The sequence below is a fragment of the Cotesia glomerata genome, linkage group LG4 (assembly GCF_020080835.1).
Source record: "Cotesia glomerata isolate CgM1 linkage group LG4, MPM_Cglom_v2.3, whole genome shotgun sequence".
Lineage (NCBI taxonomy): Eukaryota > Metazoa > Arthropoda > Insecta > Hymenoptera > Braconidae > Cotesia > Cotesia glomerata.
The window spans coordinates 20,957,219-20,984,713 of NC_058161.1; the positions used below are offsets into that span (position 1 = coordinate 20,957,219).

General features: G+C 31.7%; 1 protein-coding gene across 21 annotated transcripts in view; it reads left to right on the forward strand.

Moving 5' to 3' along the window:
- The first annotated feature begins 758 nt into the window (after positions 1-758).
- Positions 759-27,495, forward strand: part of LOC123263822 (protein unc-80 homolog) — a 47,078-nt gene continuing 20,341 nt past the window's right edge. For 5 of the 21 annotated variants that reach the window (XM_044726814.1, XM_044726828.1, XM_044726829.1 and 2 more), the window contains exons 1-28: positions 760-1,106; positions 1,205-1,253; positions 1,317-1,343; positions 1,426-1,446; positions 1,528-1,673; positions 2,413-2,569; positions 2,663-2,980; positions 3,059-3,139; positions 3,211-3,285; positions 3,358-3,482; positions 3,572-3,820; positions 5,514-5,895; positions 5,964-6,112; positions 6,934-6,963; positions 8,175-8,304; positions 8,379-8,570; positions 8,664-8,799; positions 9,300-9,665; positions 9,744-9,847; positions 10,821-11,261; positions 12,136-12,458; positions 12,513-12,622; positions 12,774-12,964; positions 13,041-13,392; positions 13,835-14,494; positions 15,983-16,490; positions 24,712-25,348; positions 26,406-27,011. In XM_044726814.1, the coding sequence (XP_044582749.1) occupies positions 1,021-1,106; positions 1,205-1,253; positions 1,317-1,343; positions 1,426-1,446; positions 1,528-1,673; positions 2,413-2,569; positions 2,663-2,980; positions 3,059-3,139; positions 3,211-3,285; positions 3,358-3,482; positions 3,572-3,820; positions 5,514-5,895; positions 5,964-6,112; positions 6,934-6,963; positions 8,175-8,304; positions 8,379-8,570; positions 8,664-8,799; positions 9,300-9,665; positions 9,744-9,847; positions 10,821-11,261; positions 12,136-12,458; positions 12,513-12,622; positions 12,774-12,964; positions 13,041-13,392; positions 13,835-14,494; positions 15,983-16,490; positions 24,712-25,348; positions 26,406-27,011 (6,651 nt within the window). In that variant the 5' untranslated portion in view covers positions 760-1,020. Of the gene's footprint in view, positions 1,107-1,204; positions 1,254-1,316; positions 1,344-1,425; positions 1,447-1,527; positions 1,674-2,412; positions 2,570-2,662; positions 2,981-3,058; positions 3,140-3,210; positions 3,286-3,357; positions 3,483-3,571; positions 3,821-5,513; positions 5,896-5,963; positions 6,113-6,933; positions 6,964-8,174; positions 8,305-8,378; positions 8,571-8,663; positions 8,800-9,299; positions 9,666-9,743; positions 9,848-10,820; positions 11,262-12,135; positions 12,459-12,512; positions 12,623-12,773; positions 12,965-13,040; positions 13,393-13,834; positions 14,495-15,982; positions 16,491-24,711; positions 25,349-26,405; positions 27,012-27,495 lie in introns of all 21 variants that reach the window. The other 16 variants (XM_044726816.1, XM_044726822.1, XM_044726818.1 and 13 more) reach the window with 9 other exon arrangements.

Below are 27,495 nucleotides of genomic sequence, written 5' to 3' on the forward strand. Positions count from 1 at the left end.
ATATATATATATATATATATATATGTTTATATATATATATAGCATATATATATATATATATATATATATATATATATATATATATATAGCATATATATATATATATATATATATATATATATATATATGAAATATATGAAAAATTGATGTGGGTACTCAAATGAAAACTCTTGATAAGCGTACCATCGGGATGAGCTTATATCTTTAAAAATGTCAATAGTTCACGAGATACAAGGTAATTTCGCAATTACTGATATAATTAAAGATATAAGCTCATCCCAGTGTTACACTCATTAAGAGTTTTCATTTGAGCACCCACATGCATTTTTTATATATATTATATATATAAATATATAAAATATATGAAATATTGATGTGGGTACTCAAATGAAAGGTCTCGATGAGTGTAACACCAGGATGAGCTTATATCTTAAAAAATGTCAATAGTTCACGAAATACAAGGTCATTTCTTAATTATGCATCTAGAGATATTTTTTAAAATGCAGCCTAAATATTTATCATCATAAACCGACTATCAAAAAAAATAAAAATAACTCTTTTTGTTTCTTAAAAAATCAAAAAAATTATCCCATTGACCCAAAAACAGACAATAACCCCCCCGAAAATGCGCACGCAGCATCCACGCTACATTCCAGGTTGGTCCAGAGAGCAGACTCACCCAAAGATCGATCAACTTCGGCGCACTGAGAATCGTCGCCTGGAAAAACACTGGGGATTCCCGCAAGCGCACTGGAGATTTCTCTCCTCGCGGACGTCGAATGGCAGATCCCATCGGGAACTCGAGTGCGCCTGGAATCTGTTCCGGTGAATTTTCTCGCCCCCCAACCCGCCCTCAAAAGTGTGTCAGTAGGCCGAGAGCCGCACGTGATTCCCATAATTTTTCTTCTGCGCTCTCTCCAAAAAATTCAACCCTTAAAAATAAAAATAACTAATTTTTATCAACATTTTAATTGCGATTTCTGCTTTTGAAAATTTTTTAATAATATAAAGTGTGACAAAATGGACAACCGGAGATCTTTCGATAGCGGATTGATGGAACAAGCTCTGCCCATCCCAGTTCAACTTTATCTTTGGCGTCAATTGCGGTAAATACTTTTTTTTTTTTTTTTTTTTTTAATTTAATTTTTATTTAATAATTTTTTTTAATATAATTTTTATTTAATAAATTATTTTTTTTTTCCAGGCCATTTACGCGGGCCAAGCTTGGAAAATTACACGAGGCATCATGCACAGTAAGTTCAGATCTTTAAAGCGTTAAATGTTACCTTGATATTTATCACTATTTTTATTTTCAGTTTTGTCAAAATGCGCCAGGCCATCATGTAAGAATTTATTTATTTATTTTATTTATTAATTAAGATTTTTTTAAATTATTAATTATAATTACTGTTTTTTTTTTTGCAGGAAATGAAGGAAGCTAGCACGGTAAAAATTATTTTAATAAAAATTATTTACTAAAATTTTAATAAAATTTTGAAATATTTAAGTGAGCGTGTTTGATTTCAGTCCTTTGAGAAAGTTTTAGTCCAGAGTTTACACAACGAATTGACGCCTTCGCTGACGGAAATCCTAAGCACTGTTCCAAGGTGGCGGCTGATACAAACAGCTTTGCCTTATGTTCTACATTCAGCGGCTAATTTATTACACAACAAGTATTTTTTAATATTTAATATTGATTTTTATACTTTAGAAAATTGAAAAAAAATTTTCTATTGATATTTTCAAAGATATAAGCTCATCCTGACATTACACTCATCAAGACCTTTCATTTGAGTACCCACATCAATTTTTCATATATTTTATATATTTATATATATAATATATTTATATATATATAATATATATATATACATATATACACACGTATATATATACACGTATATATATACACGTATATATATACACACGTATATATGTGTGTGTGTGTGTGTGTGTGTATATGAAAAATATATCAAAAATGCATGCGGGTACTCAAATGAAAGCTCTTGATGATTGTAACATCGGGATGAGCTTATATCTTTAAAAATGTCAGTAATTAAGAAATTACATTTTATCTTGTGAACTATTGACATTTTCAAAGATATAAGCTCATGCCGACATTACACTCATTGAGACCTTTCAATTGAGTACCCACATCAATTTTTCATATATTTTATATATTTATATATATTATATATATATATATATATATATATATGTATATATATGAATATATGAAAAATATATCAAAAAGGCATGTGGGTACTCAAATGAAAGCTCTTGATGAGTGTAACATCGGGATGAGCTTATTCCTTTATAAATGTCAATAGTTAACAAAGTACCGTGCAATTTAACAAAAGTCATTATTTGATTTCTAATTTTGTTATTAAAACAATTTTAAATATTTTTCAGGAAAGATTTACTAAACATTGGACCAATGGAAACAACCTTGCTGTACATCCTCCACTGGTTTTTATTAGACGCCGCTGAAGAATGCGCTGAAACAGATTCTGACCTAGGAATACAAAACAATCCATTTCATTATCTTTACTCCATTCCTACAATTACAGTAATTATTACTTTATTTTCTATAAAAATTTTCTTTCAAATTAAAATTATAAATTTCCAATTTTTTTTAAATTATAAATTATAAATTTTTTAGCTATTTGTGTACTTATTCGCGCCTCTGAGCAACCACCTCAAAGACATAGACTTCAAGAGCAACCTGAGGCTTGAGAACGGAGTTAAAATTTGGGAGCCGATGAACGAGTACCGGCACCCGGAAAATCCTTGTTTCACAGCTCACTGTCGACCTAAGCCTCGCTCTCTCTGGTGGAAGTATTCGAGGCTCGGTAAGCAGAGTACTGATATTTTTGTCGGGGTGAAGAAGAAAAATGAGGATGATGAAACTCCGCCGAGCCAGACTATCAGTATGTGTTTTACTGAACAGAATTTACCTGCAAACAAACAAGAAGATGAAGTAAGATTTATTTACTTTTTTTTTTTGCAAAAAAAAAAAATTTTATTCTTTATAATTTATTTGAAATTTTATTTTTAGAACAATTGGGTTTCTTCACCAAAGGATACTGTTTTTCCTGAAACAATTCCTGAAGAAAGTTCAAGTACTGAAGATGAAAATGTAAGTTCTTATAAATGAAAAATTTTATTATTATTATTATTAATATATGATTTTTTTTAATAAATTTACAGGTAATATATAGAATGCCTTTTCCTGATCATGATAAAAATTCTGATGGAGTTAAAAAAGTTTTTACAATATTTTCTGTAAGTATTAAAAAAAAAAAAAAAAAAAATTTAAATAAATATATAAAAATCTATAATTTATAAAACTCATAGGCTGAAGCAAGTATTCTTCACGTAGCCATGGGTCGCTCAAGTAAGTCCTTGGAGTCAACATTAACTATCGAGCGAGTTGGATTCGATAGATCAGACGAGAAAACATTAACTACATTGCAATTTGGGTAAAATAAATCAAAATTAAGTAAAAAATAAAATTATTACTTACAATGAAAATAAATTATCGTTTAATTTTAAAAACAAAAATTTACAGGATAAAAAGCAAGCCAAAAGCTGATAAGAATGAAAAAAACCAGGAAAGTGTTAAACAAAAACCACCTCCAGTAACTCAAGAATTTGAACCTGAACAAAATGATACAAGCCAGCCAAATCGTACTACTGGAGGAGGCATCGTCGATATTCGCGCTGCTACTTTTATGGATGTCGCGGTTTTAAGATGTCTTTTTATTTCTCAGTGGCAGGAGGAAGGAATTTATTGGGCTTTGCAATTTTTATACAATAGGTAAAATTATTTTTTATAATAATAAAGGCCATTCGACAGCCGAAATGGAGGTAGATTTCTCAAACAAAGAAAATTTTTTTTTTATGAAATAATATTAACAATTATAACAAATAACTTAATTCATTAATTGAAAAAAATTTCGATAACAAACTTAAAACTAGGGTAAATACCCCAATAGATGGACGGTTAAGCAAACTCTCGAGTTCTATTAAAAAAACAATATAGTAATATATAGATAAGTTGGGATAAAGTAAATTATATTTATGTAAAAATATATAATTAACCAGGAAAAAATAAGTAAAACTTCGTAAAACGTTGTAGTAATTAATAAAAAAGAAAAATGTAAGAAAAAGTCCAAAACCCCAGTAGATGGACAGTCAATACCAATAGATGGACACTACTTACAAGCGATATTTTCGATTCACTATTTATATCAGAAATAATTAATTTATCAATTTTTTCTACTAAAAAATAAAGCTTGATAAAATTAAAGAGAAAAGGTGATAAATCGGATGGTAATTTTCAAAATACATCATAAAGTAATTTTATTAATTTTGAACACGTGATGCTTTCTCATGTAAAGTAACATATAAAATATATTAATATAAAGAATACTAATAATTAATAAATTATCAATATAAATTTATAAAACACAACGTTAAAAACATTTTATGTTATCTTTTTCTTCCTTTTAATAGGTCTGTTCTCTTTTGCTTTTAAATTTCCTTCTCTCAATTTTCACTTTTATTCAGCGTTTTCTTTTTTCTCTTCAATTTCTTCAATAATCATAATAATACTTTCATTTTCAGTACATGTCTGTTTGCTACAATCTTTACTCTTATTCTCACATTGATCCACCAATAAAATTAAAAAAAAAAAAAGTAAGAAAATTCATCATATAAACTCAATGTCCATCTATTGGATAAAGATCAGAAAAGTGTCACCAATAGATGGACACTAAATTCTATTATTTCTTTTCGATTTTATCATTAAAATATTATATTTCTAGCTTTATTAGTGAAATATAAGCGTAATCATATGTACAAATCTTACTTTTTTTTATTATTTTTAATAATAATAACAAATAACGTCCACCAGCTATCTGTCACATACTTACTAGTGGTGGCGCTCTCGGAGCAAAACCTCGAGACGTCCAATTTAAATAATTTTTATAAACTATTATTTTAAATAAAAAGTTAAAAAAAAATTACTTTTCGCTCTCAGAACTACTTGTAGACATAAAAAAAAAATAACGACTTAAGATTTTTGTTCTTAAAACTAATGTAATTGCTTCTAGAAATAATATCTGTCCATCTATTGGGGTATTTACCCTATTTAGAACTAATTTTGTTAAAAAAAATTATCTTGTAAAGTAAAAACTTTCTTAAATATTTATCAAACAATTTTTAAGATTACGAGATTTTATTTATAAATGTCTAAATTTTAAGTGATTGCTAAAGAACGACAGTTTTCAAGATATCCGAATTTTGAAATTGGATGAAATTTTAATTGAAGAAGTCAATATTTATAACGAACTATATTTTCAGACTCAGTTTGTCGAGCTGAGTCAAAAAATGGCTAAATTTTTTAAAAGTTGCGCCATAAGGACGGCTGATGGCTGACGGCTGAATAATATAATTATTATACTAATAATAATTATAATAAAAAATTACGATTTACAATAAATTTGTAGGTTGTCGAAAATAAACGAAGAAACATCGCTGCAACAATTACCTCGTCGCCGCAGTAATTCTTTGCCAATCCCTAAGATCGAAGTGTCAATCTACCAGAGCCCGGAGAGCAAAAAGAAAGAAGACAAGGAGGCAATCGACATGCCCTTAGAAGCCAGAGAACCCTCTACGATGTCAGACCTCGCCACAATCGCAGACTTGCCTTACAACGCTACTAACAAACCCGGCGAAGAAGGCAGCCACGTGCGGCGCGCCAGCGAAAAAACTAAGAAGAGGATGAAGATGGCCGACCTGAAAGCCTTCGTCGAGACCAAGCTGCTGTCCAAGTCGGAGAAAAACCTCGAGAAGATCGGGCAAGACGAATCCAAGCATGAACTGGCGAAAGTAAAAATTATTTTTTGTATTTTATCATTTTTTTTTGAAGAAAAAAATTTTTTATAATTTTTTTTTAGGACCAGGAGTGCCATAGGAGCCTTGATACCGGCGATGATCATCTAACAAGACCCACTTCGACTTCTTCGAGGATTTTTGATCATCGAGATATTGATCAGATGCTCTATCCATCGAATTTAATCAAAGGCAAGAGCATGCCTAGCTTGAGGTAATTTTAATTTTAATTTTTTAGAATTTTTAAATTTAATTTTTACTTTGTAATTTGTAATTGAGTTTATAGTTTATATTAATAGAAATATTGATAATTTATTAATTATTAATATTTATTTATTTATTTATTAGTTATAAAAAGTATTTTAAAATTTTATTTAGTGTCATTGTCAATTAAAAAATAAATATTAGATTATTTTTAATTGTGTCTGATATTTTAAGACAGTTGACAGTGAAATTTATTAGTTTAATAAAAAGAAGGGTGTATTAAAAATATTTAATTATTTAAAATAAAAATAATAGTATAAAATGTCAAAATTTGTAACTTAAAATTTTTTTTTTAATTAAAGGACGAGATATTACTGTATCCCCTTTCCTAAGCGACTTACCAACAAATTTTGTATATATCTTTGTAGAAAATTGAACGCTCTAGAAAAAAGGTCTCTTATAATTTTTTGATAATTAATTTTTACAAAAGTTATTTTAATTTTTCAAAAGTAATTTCGCCAAAAAATTAATAATTTGCGATATATTCAACTTAAACTTTCAATATTTTTAAAAAATTCAATTTATCAAAAATCATAAGATACCATTCTTGTAGAGTGATCAATTTCCTATGAAAATATGAACAAAATTTTTAGGTAGCTGGCTTAGGAAAGAAAATATAAAAATATTTCTTTTTATATTTTTAAAAATCAATATTTTGAATTTTTTTAATACACTCTATTAAAAAGTAAATAAAAAAATATATTTAAATACATACGTATGTTCTTCCGTATCTTTTTCTACTCTTTGCTTCCTTTCTTGAATAAAACTCAGCTGCTTGATTAACGAGCTCACTGCGGGTGGGTAAGTCAACCTCGAAATTTTCCGCTTGATTTTCATTCTATTCTCTTAAAAATTATCTTACTATTATTTTCCGCTTTGCATGGACAAGCTCTTGCACTTTTACGATCTAAATAGTCTAGCAACTAATTAATAAACAAAGTATAGCTAGCACTAGTTAATTATTAATTATTATTAATAATGACTAATAATTAATTAATTATTAATAATGACTAATTATTAATTAATTATTAATAATGACTAATTATTAATTAATTATTAATAATAACTAATTATTAATAATGGATAATTATTAATTAATTATTAATAATGGCTAGCTATTAATTAATTATTAACAATGGCTAATTATTAATGAATTATTAATAATGACTAATTATTAATTAATTATTAATAATGAATAATTATTAAGTCATTATTAATGATTACTAACTATTAATTAATGATTAATAATGACAAATTATTAACTAATTAATAATGACTAATTATTAACTAATTAATAATGACTAATTATTAACTAATTAATAATGACTAATTATTAACTAAATAATAATGACTAATTATTAATTGATTATTAATATGACTAATTATTAATTGATTATTAATAATGACTAATCAATAACTAATTAATAATGACTAATTATTAATTGATTATTAAATATGCCTAATTATTAATTCATTATTAATGATTACTAACTATTAATTAATTATTAATAATGTCTAATTATTAACTAATTAATAATAACTAATTATTAACTAATTAATAATGACTATTTATTAACTAATTAATCATGACTAATTATCAATAATGGCTAATTATTAATTAATTATTAATAATGGCTAATTATTAATGAATTATTAATAATGGCTAATTATTAATGAATTATTAATAATGGCTAATTATTAATGAATTATTAATAATGACTAATTATTAAGTCATTATTAATGATTACTAACTATTAGTTAATGATTAATAATTGCTAATTATTAACTAATTAATAATGACTAATTATTAATTGATTATTAATAATGACTAATTATTAAGTAATTATCAATGATTACTAACTATTAATTAATTAATTAATTATTAATAATGACTAATTATTAATTAATTAATTATTAATAATTATCTACTATTAATTTAAATATCGGGCTTAGAGCATGAGCCAAATGAAAATAATTATTAATAATAATAAAAAAACAATATAAATTAACAGATACGTCGGTGACACTAAAGTCGAGAGGAAGCAGAGCAGATTTTACAGTCAATCTTGCGCAGCACCAAATCCTATTATCACTGTCACTGAACATACGCCGACTCCATCGCCTGATTATTTAAAACGTCAGGTATTTATTCTATTTTTTAATTAAACCTTCAAAAAATTTTTATAAACCCTGATTAATAATTTTTATAATTAAAGGGATCAATGGACAGCCAGCTGGACTCAATCAGCATCCACGGAAGCAGACTGAGCTCAGAAAGGAAACCAAGTTTGACTCGGTCTCAAACTGACTCTAATATCACTTATCTAGGGGATGAAATTCCAGAGGCACCTGGCTCTGCTTATTACATTACTAAGGAAGGCGATATTGACTACCAAATTGTCCTCAAGGTATATAATTAAAATTATGAAATCAAAACCTCTTATATTTCGAATATTTATTTAGTAGATCTAATTAAATATATTTGATCTGATGAAATTTAGGCTGTTCATTCAGTTGCTTTAAGAGATGGTATATATTGCACCCTTCGGGTCTGCGAGAGTATTCTTAATTTGGTAGAGCTGTTGATGGAGATGGGTGTCTTAACACAGTGCCTTGGAGATGAAGCTAGTAATGCTGGTAATTGATTTTATTTGTTTATTGAATTTTTTTTATTAAATTTATTAATTTAATTTTTTTATTTAATTTATTTATTAATTTAATTTATTTATTAAATTTATTAATTTAATTTTTTTATTTAATTTATTAATTTAATTTTTTTATTTAATTTATTTATTAATTTTTTTTTATTAAATTTATTTATTGATTTTTTTTTATATAATTTATTAATCAAATTTTTTTAATTAATTAAAAACAAAATTTTTTTTAACGAGATTATTTTTTTATTGAATTTTATTTAATTAAATTTTTTAATTAATTTTTAATGATTAAAATCTTTTTATATAATTTTTTTAATTAATAATTTTAACAACAAAATTTTTTTGTTTAATTTTTTAGTTAATAACATAATAATATTTAATTAATAACATAAAAATAATTAATTAAAAAAAATTTTTTTTATTTAATTTAACATTTGTTAAATTTTTAGAAAAATAAATTTATAAAAAAATTAATTAAAGGATCAGGACAAGACAACGAAAAGCAAGAGCGCAAGCATGACTCTCCTGTAAATGACCAAGACCCCAGAAATGACCTGGAAGGTCGAAACTGGACCGCCCACGCTTTGATGCTGAATTGTGTCTTCCGAGTAATAAAACACTTGGGGTGTCCTCACGGCTGCGCGGATGGAATCCGGGGCCCCCAAGCGGATTTCTGCAGGTCTCAAGTCTCCAACTTGCTGAGCAAGCTCTTCCAAAGTAGCTCCAGGCAGTTCTCCAGGACTCTGAGGTTGATGGTTCGCAACCAGCCTATCTCGGAGATCCTCGAGCTTTTCCATTCTTATGTTGGTTTCTGCGTGGAACCTAGCTCTTTGCTGTCTCCTTTGAGTAATTTCTTTTTAAGCAATTGTAATTAATTAAAATAGAGAAAAAATGAAAAAATATTGATAATTATTTTTTATCCAGATCAAAAAAGAAACGTGAACAAATCTCCAGAAACTGCAAATCAAACCAGTTACGCAACAAATTTTGGTCTAGGGACTGGAATTTTATCCAACGCAAACGCTTCAGTGAGTATAATTAAATAAAATTAAATAAATAAAATTTTGCTTTATTAAATAGTGAATTTTGTTAAATTGCACTGTACTTTCTTAAATATTGACATTTTTAAAGATATAAGCTCATCCTGATGTTACACTCATCAAGAGCTTTCATTTGAGTACCCACATGTATTTTTAATATATTTTTTATAAATAAATATATATAATATATATGTCGGTAACTCAGGAATAATTGTTGGAGTATCAGAATTATCGTGTACGTTCATTTTTGTTATTACAATCAAATTAATATGCGGAGTTACAATATGTCAATTAATAAAAATGAGTAAAATAGATTCGTATTGCACGAATAAACACAATCATTAATTATCACTTATCACTAACACAACAATACACAAAATACGATACGATGTTAAATTGCTTTGCAATACACTCAGACTTAGGAGGATAACGAATTCGTGATCACCAGGACGCCTGTACGATCTCGATTCCAGAATAAGACTGTCTTCTCAAAGATTCTCAAAAAATATGACAACTGCATATTTCCTTTTCCCTTGGTAATTTATGATACCCCTATCGTCCTGTGACCACGACTACGTTGACAACTATGTGTCGACCCAGGTCTAAGCCTACCGCAATAAAACAATTTAGTTAAACTTATTTTTACAACCATACTCGAAGTAAGGGTACATTCTTTAATTATTGAGGATTACAAAAATATTACTATTCTAAAGAATATTCCCATCAGATTGCCAGAGAAATACTCCACTGTACTTTACTCTCCGACATATATAAATGTATGAAATATATGAAAAATTGATGTGGGTACTCAAATGAAAGGTCTTAATGAGTGTAACATCAAGATGAGCTTATATCTTTGAAAATGTCAATAGTTTACAAGATACAAGGTAATTTCTTAATTATGTATCTTGTATACAAAATTTTTCTTATTCTCTTCATAATATAGATAATTTATAATTAGGTAGCAGCGACTGCATCAGCATTGGCTTCAGCAACAGCAGCCTCAGCTACTGCGACTTACGGAGGTCTGAAATACGCATCGCGTACAATAGAAAGCCAAATACTTGGGTGTATTTTCAAGACCCTTGTTACTAGATTTGTTTCAAGCTCTCAGGAGTTCAAGTCCCAGGAAAATATTTCTGTGTATTGTGATATTAAACAATTTATAACTTATGTAAAAGAAAACCATGGTGGTGTCTTTCGACGAGTAGCACTTAGTGGAATTTTAGACTCTTCAGACAAGCCTAATAAACGATGTAATTCGAGTATTATAACTACTCGAGTTATTCGGCATATTCATCAGTCGGATTATGATGATGACCTTGGAAATGATTGTCATTATATTGATGATCGGGGTATTAGGAAAGCTTTCAAAAAACGGAGTACTTCTTCTACAGGAGCGGTAATTCATTTTATTATTATTATTATTATTATTATTATTATTATTATTATTATTATTATTATTATTATTATTATTATTATTATTATTATTATTATCATTAGTGTTGTTGTTATTATTATTATCATTGATGAAAAATTTCAAGTTTTTAGTAATAATAATAATAATTAGTAACCTGCAGTCACTATATGACTGCCGAGAATGACCAACTATAATAAATGAAATTTTGATTAATTATACAATGACTTTTGTTAAAGTGTACTGTAATTTCTTAACTATTGATATTTATAAAGATATAAGCTCATCCCGATGTTACACTCATCAAGAGCTTTCATTTGAGTACCAACATGCATTTTTGATATATTTTTCATATATTTATATATATAATATATATAAATATATAAAATATATATAAAAATTGATGTGGGTACTCAAATGAAAGGTCTCAATGATTGTAACATTAAGATGAGCTTATATCTATAAAAATGTCAATAGTTCTCAAGATACAAGGTAATTTCTTAATTACTGACATTTTTTAAAATATAAGCTCATCCTGATGTTGCTCTCATCAAGAGCTTTAATTTGAGTACCCACATGCATTTTTTATATATTTTTCATATATATACATATACATAATATATATAAATATATGAAATATATAAAAAAATTGATGTGGGTACTCAAATGAAAGGTCTCGATGAGTGTAATATCAAGATGAGCTTATATCATTAAAAATGTCAATTGTTCTCAAGATACAAGGTCATTTCTTAATTATGTATCCTGGAGACAAAATTTTTTTTTTTTCATAATAATAAAAATAAAATTTCCAAAAATATTATTATTATAATTATTGTTAAATTTTTTTTTTAAATTACAGTTGCAGAGTTTACTAGAAACAGAATTAGGTGAAGAAAATACAAAAATAAGTCAAAGTCCCCTAGGAAATTTAAGAAAAAAGCATCTCTTAACACCACGACAAAGCGAACGAAACCTCGGAATCGGTGAGACCTGTGTTTCAAGAAAAGCACGAAAATCAACGCGGTTCCAGCTTGGAGGAATAGTAAATTGGTTCAGACGCGAGTACGGAAGAACTGATTCAACCGACAGCCATGACAGCAGCGAATCGCCCAGCGAGGGAAATTTCATTAGACAGGCCAGTTTTCACAGGGGTCATTACCGAGTCACTCGTCCAGGTCGCGGGTAAGTCAAGCTTAATCTACTTACTCAAGTAAATTAATTAATTAATTTTATTAGAGTTGGACAGACCCTGCAGCGTGCTAAGCGTCGGATGGAAAGTAAACTAAATAAAATAGGCTTTAGAAAAGGAAAGAAGAAAGAAAGTCTTGAAGAAGCTCCGCATAATTGTAAGTTTTGTTTTTTTAATTAATTAATTTAATAATAATAAATTATATTTTTTATTTTTATTTATTTAATTTTAATTTTTATTTTTTATTTATTTTTTAAATAAATAAATAAATAAATAAATTATATTATTTTTTATTTATTTTTAATTAGATTTTAGCAGAAGAAATTCAATGGACCTTGGAGATGCATCTCGGGAATCAGAATTTGTAGTTTTAAAAGAAAGACGGCTGGTACCTCGCGAAGCAGTATTCGAAGGGATGAAACGTTTTTCATTTTTACTAGAAACTTGCCAACCAGGTTCAGTACCAGACCATCATTTAATATCAGCAATTCTTGACCTGGTAATTTTATTTTTTGATACTAATAATTAATAATAATCAATATAATATTGAGATAAAATTAAAATGATTATTGTAGCCTCACGCTCCAGTAGTAGCCAGAGCATCATTGCTGCTAGAGTGTGCCCATTTGGTCCACCAGTGTAACAAAGGCCACTGGCCAACCTGGATGAAGATCAACCTCCCGATATTCCGACCATCGATTGCTATGAGCACTAGAAATGCTCCCAGTGGCTTAAGACGGACTCATGTTCTCCAACGAGCTGCTGGGAAACTTTTTTACCAGTGGGCTGAAGCTATCAGTGCGCGGCTAGAAGAATTCATGAATGAAGACAAGAAAAATGTTGATCAGATTATTGCTTTGGTTAATGACGAGTCGAAGCAGAGGGAGCTGGTGATTGAAGATGAGGAAGAAGATTTTCTTGATGAAGGTATACACATTTTATTTTCTTCATTAATTTTTTTTTTCATTAATTTTGTAAAAAAGTTCTTTGTTAATTTTTATTTTATTGATCTATATAACTAAGAGAATATTATCGTATTTTGTGAAATATTGACATTTTTTAAGATATAAGCTCATCCCGATGTTACACTCATCGAGACCTTTCATTTGAGTACCCACATCAATTTTTCATACATTTTATATATTTATATATATGAACATATGAAAAATATATCAAAAATGCATGTAGGTACTCAAATGAAAGCTCTTGATGAGTATAACATCAGGATGAGCTTATATCTTTAAAAATGTCAATATTTAAGAAAGTACAGTGCAATTTAACAAAAGTCATCATTTTATAAAATGTTTTATTGAATTTTTCAATTAAATTTTTCTACCAAAAAAATAACCTCGAATAAAACAATTTTCAGCTAGCATAAATTCATACGGCTCGCAGTGCCCAGTAGCATTGAGGATGGTAGCGTGCATCCTTCTACTCGAAATAACGGCCTTCCTGCGAGAAACCTACCAAACGCTTCCAAAGTCATCGCGACTGTCAACGAAAGAGCGTCCAGCACCTTGGGAGAGGATGTACAGCCGAGAAGCGAACCGCCGGTGGAGCATGGCGTTGTCCTCAATGGGTCACTCCCAGACGTCAGCCCAGAGTCTGCAGTCTATAGCCGGGGACCGCGAGACTGCTGGTGAGTTGAGGGAGTTGATCGAACGGGGCTCATGGAGCTACGCTAATCCCATCACCAATATATATCATCAACCATCTGACTCAATCGCCCTCGACTTTCGATCAGAGCGAAAAATCAGCTTTGTCCTCCACGAGCCAGACAACGAGTCCGAGGGTAGCAGTAAGTCGACCGTCACAATACAACCCGACGATACCATGACCCACCAACAGCAGCTGATTAATGACGCGGTCCTCAGTCGGACGAGTGACAAGAAACGCGTCTCTGCGACGCCCAGCGGTAGACCTTTCTTACTTCGACGCGGTACTGCCGGCAATACTGGATCATTCAAGCGACGTAGTCTTAAATTAAGACGTAATACTAAAGAGGGAAAAGACATGGAGTGCGAGGCTTGTAAGTTCCTGGTTCCACATTCAGCCTAGGACTGGTCAAAGTCAACAATTACTTTTTTCTTTTTTTTTTTTAATTAATAATATTGACATTTTTTAGTCTACCTGAATGTTGATTGCTATTAACTGCACCCTTTTTTGAAAATTACCGATAGTCATTCCATTCAGCATCAAGTGCATTCATACCCCACTTCATTTCATCACTTAGATTTTAATATTTAATTAATTATTCTTTTTTTATATAGAATAATTTAGAGATAATTATATTATTAATCTATTTTATTAATTCCTTAGTAATTATTTTTGGTCCAAGAAATTACCTTGTATCTTGAGAAATATTGATATTTTTATAGATTTAAGCTCATCCTGATGTTACACTCATTGAGACCTTTCATTTGAGTACCCACATCAATTTTTCATATTTTTTATATATTTGTATATATTATATATATGCATATATGAAAAATATATCAAAAATGCATGTGGGTACTCAAATGAAAGCTTTTGATGAGTGTAATCTCGGGATAAGCTTATATCTTTAAAAATGTCAGTAATTATGAAATTACCTTGTATTTTGTGAACTATTGACATTTTTAAAGATATAAGCTCATTTTGAAGATACACTCATCGAGACCTTTCATTTGAGTACCCACATCAATTTTTCATATATTTCATATATTTATATATATTACATATATGTATATATGAAAAATATATGAAAAATTCATGTGAGTACTCAAATGAAAGCTCTCAATAAGTGTAACATTGGGATGAGCTTATATCTTTAAAATGTGTATTATATACATTATATAATTAAGAAATGACCTAGTATCTTGAGAATTATTGACATTTTTAAAGATATAAGCTCATCCCGACATTACATTAATCGAGACCTTTCATTTAAGTACCCACATCAATTTTTCATATATTTCATATATATATATATATATATATATATATATATATATATATATATATATATATATGTATATATGAAAAATATACCAAAAATGCATGTGGGTACTCAAATAAAAGCTCTTGAAGAGCATAACATCGAGATGAGCTTTCATTTTTAAAATATATATTATATATATGTATATATGAAAAATATATCAAAAATTGATGTGGGTACTCAAATGAAAGCTCTCGATGAGTGTTACATCATAATGAGCTTATATCTTTAAAAACGTCAATATTTAAGAAAGTACAGTGATATTTAACAAAATTCAATATTTAATAACTTTAAATAATGTTTATGATTAAATCATAAATTTTTTTCGAATTAATTAAATACTTCAACACAAAATTAACTATTTTTCTTGGATCAATTAATTTTTTTTTCAGTATAGACATAATTAGTATTTAATAAAAATTCAAAAAAACAATTTTGTCAAAAATTAGTTAATAATTTTGATTAAAAATTAAAAAATTCAAAAAATAGACTCCTGTAGAAGTAGCCCCAAAATAATATTTTATTTTCTATCCTATCGAGTTGTTCGATCGATAGATGCAGTGAGACGAGCAGACTCCATCCAGTCCAAGCGGAAGGTCAGCTCGCTATCAGACCGAAGCGACACTTCCGAGCAATACGCTGGAGAAGTCAGCGGCGAGGAGTCTCCAGGAATTCTCAGTGACGATCAGCCTCCAGAGAGTCCTAGTGACTCCAACGATACCGATGACACCAACAAGAACTTCCCCTGGATGAAGGTCCTGGTCCAGTTTACCGCGACCTCTAATTTCTTCTGCTCTCACCAGAACTTTTGCCACCCGTATTGTCACCGGCGGCAGATGCGCGCTTGTGCCAGGCTTATTAAGTCAGTGAGAAAAGTCTACGGTGAAGAGTTTGGAATTATTAATGGCGCTTCCACATTTGACTTTGATGGAGATTGTAAGAAGGACGGAGATGGAAAGAAGGATAAAAGGGTCAGGAAGGTATCTGATCAAACTAGCGCTCAGGTTTCGCCTGTCAGGAGGAAGGATAGCGTTGGTCGTAAATTTAAGTGAGTAATTTCGAAAAATAGTAATTTTTTATTGATTAAGAATTTTAATAAAAAATTAGAAATATTTTTTTTAATAATGTTTTATTTTAATTGTTGCTTTTTAAAGAAATAACATTAATTTATTAATTTATAATAATTAATTAAGCTGCATTTGAAAATTCTATATCTCCAGATACATAATTAAGAAAAGACGTTGTATCTTGTGAACTATTGACAACTTTAAAGATATAAGCTCATCCTGATGTTACACTCATCGAGATCTGTTTAAAAATAGAATAAAATAAAGATATAATTCAAAATTGTTGGTTATAATTCAAAATTATTAAATATGTGGCGCCACCTATTGATCGTTATGAGTACTCTAAACAACAACATTGGCGCTTTCGCTTAGCTCGCGCCTGCGCCTTACTCGCGTCTGCGCCTAGAAACATCTCGTAAAAGAAAAGTCTAGATCAAAATTCTTAATTTGGCTAAATATTAATTAAAAATCGATTAATTAATAATCAAAAGAGTTAAAATAAAGTAAAAATTCATTTTTGTATCAAAATCATTCATTTTGTTAATCTAGAAAGTGAATTTATCTAAAAGAATTCTCTCGAACTCAATCGAGAGAATTTCAGCTGAAAATTCGAGAATCCCGCCAGTCAAGTATATAAGCCAGTCCGTCCGGCGCTGTCAGTCAGTCTTCAATTCAAACGCTTACTATTTACATCGTGATATCAAGCTAAAATAAAAGTCTTTCACTGCAACGAGCTTGTCTACAAGTAAAATCTTGTTATTCTGAGTGTGAGAAAATCATCTAAGTCAGCGTGTTTATAACCTAAACGAGAAAGCATCTTCTTTGGCGACTTCTAGACAAGAAAATCATCGTGTTCAAGGCTCGGTACTTCTTTTCACCCTGTTAGGTGACCTACAAGCTTCCTTGTGGTACACCTCAGAGAAAATCATCGTACCCAAGGCCCGGCTGGTCATCACCTTGTAAGGTGCACCTGCAGGCTCCCTTGAACACCTTCTAGAAGTCTATTTCTAATCAACAGATCCAGCACCTCTTCTCCTTTGAGTTTACGGTGTCTAACCACTAGTTTAACCATTTAAGTGACTTTCATTGATTTCAAAAACCGAAACTGTGATCTAAAAGACTGTGTGTTCTCTAACTTAAACTTATTCTTAATTTTGTAATAATTGTCAATAAAATTAGCCTATAAAACTGACTCTCCAGCTATTGTTCTTTAACATTTTTTGGTAGCAGAGCATGGTTATAAGTGAAACAGTGTCAAGATGAGAGTCAGTCATATCAAGAATCATATTGATGAGCAGATGGAGCTCATCAAAATCATCAACGAGGCCATCACAAACTTAACTCGTGTCGGGGAAGAAAATATTTCGCTTCAACGTGTGGAGGCTAGGAAAACTGCTTTGCGTGATACCTGGAACAAATTCTCAGCTACTCATGATGCAATTAAAATTGCTATGAGAAAGTTAAGTGATCATAAGAAGCGAAAGGTATTAAGACTCCCTTATCTCCAGGACAATCTCTACCGAATTACCTATGATGCATACCTAGAAGCATTGGAAAAGATGAACACCTTGTATTATCAGCTACGACAGGCTGAGGGCAGAGCATCGTCAGTCACGAATACGGAATTACCGGTTCATCATTTCGGTCCTCGTCTACCAAATCTTGATCTACCAAAGTTTAATGGTAATCCATCTGAATGGCTGCAATTCAAGGATCTGTTCACCTCCATGGTTCTCAACAATAATTCTTTATCCATCATATGGAAGCTTCATTATCTCAAGCAGAGTCTTACTGGTCCAGCAGCGGATTTTTTAAAGAATACAGCCTTAACAACTGATAATTTTCAAAAAGCATGGGATGCGCTAGTTTCATTCTACGAAAATAAGCGGTTGTTGGTAAATTCAGCGCTTCAATCATTAATTACCATGAAGAGGATGACAAAAGAATCAGCTGTGGAAATGGAAGGTCTCTATTCTACAATTACACATATCTATCGAACTTTAGAGACACTTGGACGACCAGTTAACACTTGGGATGATTTCTTGGTCTTTATTACGGTTCAACGTCTGGATTCAGAATCTGTCAAGGCATGGGAACTCCATCTAGGTTCTACCAAAGATCCTCCAACTTGGAAACAGTTCATAGAGTTTCTGATGAGTCGATTACTAACTCTCCAAGCAGTCGAAAAATCAAGAAAGCCTGGGTCTTAACATAATCCAAGAGTAACTACGGTTCATCATGCATCTGGAGATCCAAGTAATTTCAAGAAATGTTCTATTTGCTCCGCAGATCATTATACAGCTAAATGTCCAGAGTTTGCTAATAAACCACTTGAGAAAAAATTGGCAATTATCAAAGACAAGAAGTTATGTTATAATTGCTTGAGAAATCATCTAGTCAACAAGTGTACTTCGACAAGAAGGTGTATGAATTGCGGAAAAAGACATCATACAGCTATCCATAGAGATGAAGCAGATTCAACACCAAATGTTCAAGCCAATTTAACATCTTATTCAACTTCAACAGCTAATCAAACTCTGCTCGCCACTGCTCAAGTCGCAGTCGTTTCGGAACAAGGATATCAAGTCCAAGCAAGAGCATTAATTGATCCTGGGTCTCAAGTATCTTTTATAACTAAAAGATTAGTTCAGCAGCTTCATCTTAAAAGGAAACCAGTAATATTCGAATTACATGGAATCGGCGCGGTAAATGCTGGAAGAACTCAAGGTTTGGTATCAGTTGCATTACGACCTCACTTCAAGTCATCTCAACAAGTAAATATTCAAGCTCATGTTCTTCCTAAGTTAACAGCAAGGATTCAAGCTACGTCATCTGCAAATTGGAGTCATTTTCAACAACTTCAACTAGCCGACCCTGGCTACAATCAACCTGGTAAAATTGATGTTATCATTGGAGCAGATTATTATGGTCAAATTTGTCTTGAAGGACTACGAAAGGGACCAACTAACACTCCTACGGCTCAATCAACGATCTTCAGATGGATCCTTTTCGGTCCCACTGGAAATCCTTCTACTTCTTCAATACAGTGTTTTCACACTTCTGTTGATGAAGAACTCTACGAACTTATACAAAGATTTTGGAAGCTTGATGATATTCCTGTAAGCAATAAATCTTCTTTATCCCCAAATGACCAAGAATGTGAAGATCATTTCAAGGAAACACATTCTCGAGATAATACTGGCCGCTATATCGTCAGATTACCATTTAAAAAGCCGGTCGAATCTCTTGGAGAATCAAAGAGTGCAGCACATCGTATGTTATTTACTTTATCTAAGCGATTCCTGAAAGACTCATCATTGCGGACAGCTTATCATGGATTCATGGATGAATATCAACGACTACAACATATTAGATTGGTATCTAAGTCTACTGCTGAGCCTAAGCACAGCTATTACTTACCTCATCACGGAGTAATACGAGAACAAAGTCTAACAACTAAATTGCGAGTGGTCTTCAATGCATCTTGTAAGACTTCAAGTGGGTTATCTTTAAATGACATTCTTCACACTGGACCTAAGCTACAAACTGAACTAATCGATGTACTCTTACGATTCCGGTTCTTTAAATATGTCTTCGTCTCGGATATTGAGAAGATGTACAGACAAATCATGGTCCATCCAAATGATTGGGATCTCCAAAGAATTTTGTGGAAAAACGAAAAGGATGAATTAATTATTTATCAACTAATGACTGTCACTTATGGGATGGCTTGTGCTCCCTTTCTAGCTTTGCGAGTTATGCAGCAACTAGTTGAAGATGAAGGACCAAAGTACCCTCTGGCTATATCAACTCTAACAAAAGGCCGATACGTTGACGATGTCTTCGGTGGTGAAGATTCCATTCAAGAAGCACAAGAAACGGTGAAACAAGTAAACAATCTCTGCATGGCGGGCGGTTTCCCTCTCAAGAAATGGATAAGCAATGAACCTTCAACTCTTCAATCAATCTCATCTGCAGATCAACTTCTGGCTTCTTCAGTAACAATTGATAAAAGTACAGTTGTACATGCTCTTGGCATGAATTGGAGTCCGATTACTGATAAGTTCCAGTTCACATGGAATATTCATGCTTATTCAAAAATTACAAAACGGACAATCCTATCAACTATTACTAGATTCTTCGACCCACTTGGACTTCTGGCTCCGGTAGTAATCACGGCAAAGATCTTTATTCAACAACTCTGGACGGATCAGCTGAGCTGGGATGATCCACTATCTGCAGTTCTCTCAAATCAATGGAAAGATTTGATTCAGAGTTTCCAAGAGATGAACCAGATGTGAATTCCTCGCTGGCTTCAAACATCACGCAGTAATCCTTGTGAAATTCATGGATTTTGTGATGCATCTCAGCAAGCTCTCGCTGCTGTCATTTACGTCTTATCAAAAGATCCAAATGAAAAAACTCAGACTGTGTTATTGTGCTCGAAGACCAAGGTAGCTCCTATCAAGAGGCTAACGATCCCTCGATTAGAACTATCAGCTGCTGTACTACTAACAAAATTAGTTTATCACGTTCTTCAAAAGTTTGAAATAAAGAAACCTCAAGTTCATCTTTGGACAGATTCCGCAATCACACATACTTGGATAAATAATCATCCATCTCGTTGGAAAGAATTTATTCATAACAGAGTTTGCTTTATCCAAGAAACTCTTCCCGCAGCAAAATGGCATTTTGTACGAGGTAAAGAAAATCCTGCTGACTGCGCTACACGTGGATTAACTCCAACTCAGTTATCCAAGCATTCTATTTGGTGGTTTGGTCCTGAATGGTTAAAGCAGTCATCATCATCATGGCCTAATGGTTCAACAATTCCAACGATCAACGATAATCTGGAAGAACGTCCAATTAAAGTAATGACAACCAAACTTATACCTATGTCAATTGAAGAGTTTCTTCGGAGAACAACACCGAAATCATTTGATCAACTAAATCGCATTTATCATAATTTAACTCGACTACTTCGTATCACTGCCCTTTGTAGAAGATTCATTCTAAGATTACGGAAGAAAGCAGCAAATCTTAAGACTGAGCCAATCACTGTACAAGAATTAAACGACGCTAAATTCTACTGGGTCAAGATAACGCAACAACATGCCTTCAATCAAGAAATCAAACAACTATCCAGAGGAGAACATCTGTCCAACTCTAATCCTCTAGTAAGATTAACACCTTTTATCGATTCACAAGGGATTCTTCGAGTAGGAGGAAGATTAGAGTCATCTCACTTGCCATTTGGTGCCAAACATCCAGCTATTCTTCCACGAAATTCTCCACTGACTAAGATGATCATTGATAAAGCTCATCAAAAAACTCTTCATGGAGGAATCCAAAAGACTTTATCCTTCATTCTAGATGAATTCTGGATTATTGGAGGAAGAACTTCAGTCAAATCAGCAATCTGGAACTGTGTAAGATGTGCAAGATTCCGACAAATCAAGAGCCAACAACTAATGGGTCAATTACCAATTCATCGAGTTACTCCTTCTCGTCCCTTTTTGCATACCGGTGTTGACTATGCTGGACCATTCATGCTAAAAACTTGGAGAGGACGCAATGCTCGTGAATATAAAGCATACATTGCCTTATTTGTCTGTGAATCTACGTCAGCTATTCATCTAGAACTTGTCACCGATTATACAACTAATGCCTTCATAGCAGCTTATAAACGGTTTACTGCCAGACGTGGGATTTGTGCAACATTGAGAAGCGATTGTGGAACCAATCTCAAAGGAGCGGACTCGGAACTTCGAAACCTCTTTTCTTCAACATCAAAACAGCTTGGTAAACTAGCTTCACTCCTCGCCAATGACGGTACTCAATGGTTGTTTAATCCTCCTTCTGCTCCTCATTTCGGTGGAAAGTGGGAATCTGGAGTGAGATCAACAAAACACCATCTTCGTAGAGTAATAGGAGAACAACAACTAACTTACGAAGAAATGAGTACCTTCCTGACTCAAGTTGAAGCTGTTTTGAACTCAAGGCCTCTTTGTTCGCTCACTGAAGATCCTGATGATCTTTCCGTGCTAACTCCTGGTCATTTTCTTATAGGAGGACCACTAAATATTGTACCTGAACCTTCTTTAGAAGATATTCAAATATCTCGTCTTTCTCGATGGCAGCTTCTGTGACGCATGACTGATGATTTTTGGACTAAGTGGTCTAAAGAATATCTTCAAAAGTATCAACCGATTTACAAATGGAATCAACCAATGCCTGAAATCAAACCAGGGTCACTAATTATCATTACGGATGAAAGATATCCATCAACAAAATGGCCTCTAGGACGTATCATCAAGGTTCACCCCGGTAAGGATGGCCACGTTCGAGTAGTTACTGTAAAAACGGCTACGAGTACCTTTGAAAGACCTGTCACTAAATTAAGAATCTGACCAATTCATTAACAATAGTTTGTTAAATCAATTTAACAAAGGCGGGCGGAAAATGTTTAAAAATAGAATAAAATAAAGATATAATTCAAAATTGTTGGTTATGATTCAAAATTATTAAATATGTGGCGCCACCTATTGATCGTTATGAGTACTCTAAACAACAACATTAACGCTTTCGCTTAGCTCGCGCCTGCGCCTTACTCGCGTCTGCGCCTAGAAACATCTCGTAAAAGAAAAGTCTAGATCAAAATTCTTAATTTGGCTAAATATTAATTAAAAATCGATTAATTAATAATCAAAAGAGTTAAAATAAAGTAAAAATTCATTTTTGTATCAAAATCATTCATTTTGTTAATCTAGAAAGTGAATTTATCTAAAAGAATTCTCTCGAACTCAATCGAGAGAATTTCAGCTGAAAATTCGAGAATCCCGCCAGTCAAGTATATAAGCCAGTCCGTCCGGCGCTGTCAGTCAGTCTTCAATTCAAACGCTTACTATTCACATCGTGATATCAAGCTAAAATAAAAGTCTTTCACTGCAACGAGCTTGTCTACAAGTAAAATCTTGTTATTCTGAGTGTGAGAAAATCATCTAAGTCAGCGTGTTTATAACCTAAACGAGAAAGCATCTTCTTTGGCGACTTCTAGACAAGAAAATCATCGTGTTCAAGGCTCGGTACTTCTTTTCACCCTGTTAGGTGACCTACAAGCTTCCTTGTGGTACACCTCAGAGAAAATCATCGTACCCAAGGCCCGGCTGGTCATCACCTTGTAAGGTGCACCTGCAGGCTCCCTTGAACACCTTCTAGAAGTCTATTTCTAATCAACAGATCCAGCACCTCTTCTCCTTTGAGTTTACGGTGTCTAACCACTAGTTTAACCATTTAAGTGACTTTCATTGATTTCAAAAACCGAAACTGTGATCTAAAAGACTGTGTGTTCTCTAACTTAAACTTATTCTTAATTTTGTAATAATTGTCAATAAAATTAACCTATAAAACTGACTCTCCAGCTATTGTTCTTTAACAAGATCTTTAATTTGAGTACCCACATCAATTTTTGATATATTTTTCATATATACATATATATAGTATATATAAATATATGAAATATATGAAAAATTGATGTGGGTACTCAAATGAAAAGTCTTGATGAGTGTAACATCGGGATGAGCTTATATCTTCAAAAATGTTAGTAATTTAGAAATGACCTTATATCTTGAGAACCATTAACATTTTTAAAGATACAAGCTCTCCCCGATGTTACACTCATCGAGACTTTTTATTTGAGTACCCACATGCATTTTTGATATATTTTTCATATATACATATATGTAATATATATAATATATATAAATATATAAAATATATGAAAAATGGAAGTGGGTACTCAAATGAAAACTCTTGATGAGAGTAACATCGGGATGAGCTTATATCTTTAAAAATGTCAGTAATTAAGAAATAACCTTATATCTTGAGAACTACTGAGATTTTTGAAGATATAAGCTTACTCCAACACTACACTCATCAAGAGCTTTCATTTAAGTACCCACATCAACTTTTCATATATTTTATATATTTATATATATATATATATATATATATATATATATATATATATATATATATATATATATATATATATATATGAAAAATATACCAAAAATGTATGTGGGTACTCAAATGAAAGCTCTTGATGAGTGTAACATCAGGATGAGCTTATATCTTTAAAAAAGTCAATATTTAAGAAAGTACAGCACAATTAAACAATTATTCTAAAAATATTTTCTCTAGAATTGACAAAAGTTCCGACGGATCGCAATCAGGCCGTCTAACAGGCTTAATAAGAGACTCCTCAAAGGACCTAGCCGACCAAGATTCCGAGCGTGGAGGTCTATCCTCCCGTAAATTTCCCGAGGAAGACACCGAGGAAGAAAAAGAGCCTCCAGTGATCTTGAAGTACATAAAGACCCAAGTGAAAGAAGCGTTCCACGCCCCGATAGCAACCCTGGTGAAAGGCGCAGTGGTGATGTCCGAGGAGCTGTTCGTCGACGTTTTACCAATCGCGTGGGAGCTGCTTCTCGAGGCGAACCAAGAAGTCGCGGCTTCAGCAGCTTCTCTGTTCATAATCGCAGCAGTCCGAGCTCCGAACCAGGCCAGCGAGCTGATGCATCACGGGCTCCAGCACTCCAGCGTCGCCTTTCGTATAAACGCGATCCTGAAATTTCAAGTGCTCTGGAAGTTGAGGTACCAGGTCTGGCCCAGGATGGAAGAGGCTGCTCACGTCACCTTTAAAGTTCCTCCCCCGGGGATTGAGTTCACGCTGCCCTCTCCTAAAATTGGGATCGAATCTCTTCCAGTGGTCGACCCGCCATGGATGCCGCAGGTTAAGACTAAAGTTGAGGAAGTAACTATTAATCAAGAGCGTCATGTAAGTTAATTAGACTGGAATGTTTTTATTATACTAGTAGAATTTTATCTTAGAGATTTTTTAATAATTAATTAAAGTGATAATTAAATATATTTATATATTTAATTATTGGTTTATTAGATAGTAGTTTGATTAAAGGGATTATTTTGTTTGAAAGGTTGAATTAAAAATAAATTAATGGTTAAATATTAAAATAAAAATTTCATAAATATTCTCTATAAATTTTGAAGCTATCAAAAATAATTAATTAATTTTTCTAAAAAAATTTTTAGAGGTTTAGAAATTTATAAAAATTTAATTAATTTTCAATATTATTGAAAACTATTTAAATTAACTAAAAAAATAAAATTAAGTTTCATTATTAAATTTTACATAATTAAAATTTTTTTTAAAAATAATAAAAATATGGCTTTAATTTAGAGAACTTGGATTAATTTAATATCACTAAAAATTAATTTTTTAAATTATAGAAAACATTTGTTGGGTTTTTTTATTTTTGTTCTGGAAAATTTTATTTTTTTACAAATTTATTTTATAAAAACTCGATAATTTTGCCGTGTAAAAAAAGGACATGATTGGTTGTGACGTAATAATATATTTTGAAGGTGAGAGCCAATTAAAATGACGTTATAGACGTTGTATTTTCTGTAGACAGCGCCACCTTAAATAACAACCTCAGTTTAATAGCTAACCTCAAAAATAAGCATTATCTGGGAGTAAAAACTAATTATTATTTATTATATAGGTATTTTAAAATGAATAGACATTTAAATAATTATAATATGTCTGATGGAGGATTAATTACAACCTAAATTTAGTAAAACGTCTGTATATTTTTGTTTTTAAAACTGACAACGCCAACATAAATATTTGAAAATTTCGTCGTGTGGTGGCGCTACTCTACAATTCTAATGACGTCACTAGTTCTAAAATTTTAAATAAAATAATTCCTTGCTTGCCCGTTAAAGCACTTAGCGTAAGCCAATAAATAATTAGAACGTAGTAACTAGAACGCTTCGAGAAAAATTATTGTTTCTGATTGATTTTGTTTTACTAGCGATCATTAGTGACAGCTACTAAGACTAGAAAAAAACAACAAACAGAGTTGATAAAGAAGGCATTACAGGCACAGGATGATAAGAAGCGCGAGGAGCGAGAGAATTTTTTGATAACAACAATACCGATCACAGTCCAGGCTGCGTACGAGCCGAGTCCCGTGGGGGACGACCACGACGAAGGCAATGCCGATGACGAGGGCGGTGAGACCCAGCCGAGGAACACGACTCATCACGGACAGTCCGCGCTCTCGCTCTTTCCCTCCTCACTCTGCTCCGCGATCGTCCAGATCATCAACCTCCTCGACGACGCCGCCGTCTCCGACGACGGCAACGCCGTCTACGAGGTTGCCTACCAGGTCATCTGGAGCTGCCTGGTTGAAGACAGCGCCCTCTTTCTTCGGTACGTCCTCGAGCGGCTCACTCGTGAGAAACAGGAGCTCATGTTCAAGATTTTAAGGCATCTCATCAGATTTGTACCCAAGCTTCCTCAGCAAGCCGCTTTTGCATTGTATAATTACATCATAGGTTATGTTATGTTCTACGTGAGGTCGCCACATGAAGAAGGACAGAAACATATTGGAACTGCTTTGTCCATTCTTTGGATGGTAAGATTTTTTTTTTTATTAATTTATATTACAATTTTTATTATAAAAATCATTTTAAAAGCGTTTATCAAATAATTCTATTTAAGAATAATTAATAAAATAATTATTATTGAAAATAATTCAAATTCAATATTTATTAGAAACAGTTTTATTCTTATTAATTATTTTTATTTAAAAGTAATTAATAAAATAGTAATTATTGAAAATCATTTAAATTTAATAATTATTAAAGATAATTTTATTTTTATTTAAAAATAATTAATAAAACTTTTGATACTCGTGTGTAATCACACACTCTTTGCTCGTTGCGCCAACAGTTTCAGCTGACTTCCCCCCCCCTCTATTTACAAATAGTTAATTTTTTTCCAACAGATGGCGTTATTTGTCAATTCCAATTTTTTAAAAATTATACGGAAAAAAGTAAACTGTAATCCGAACAAAAACAGTTTTACTGTATAAAAATCACGCCAAGTCCACGTTCATA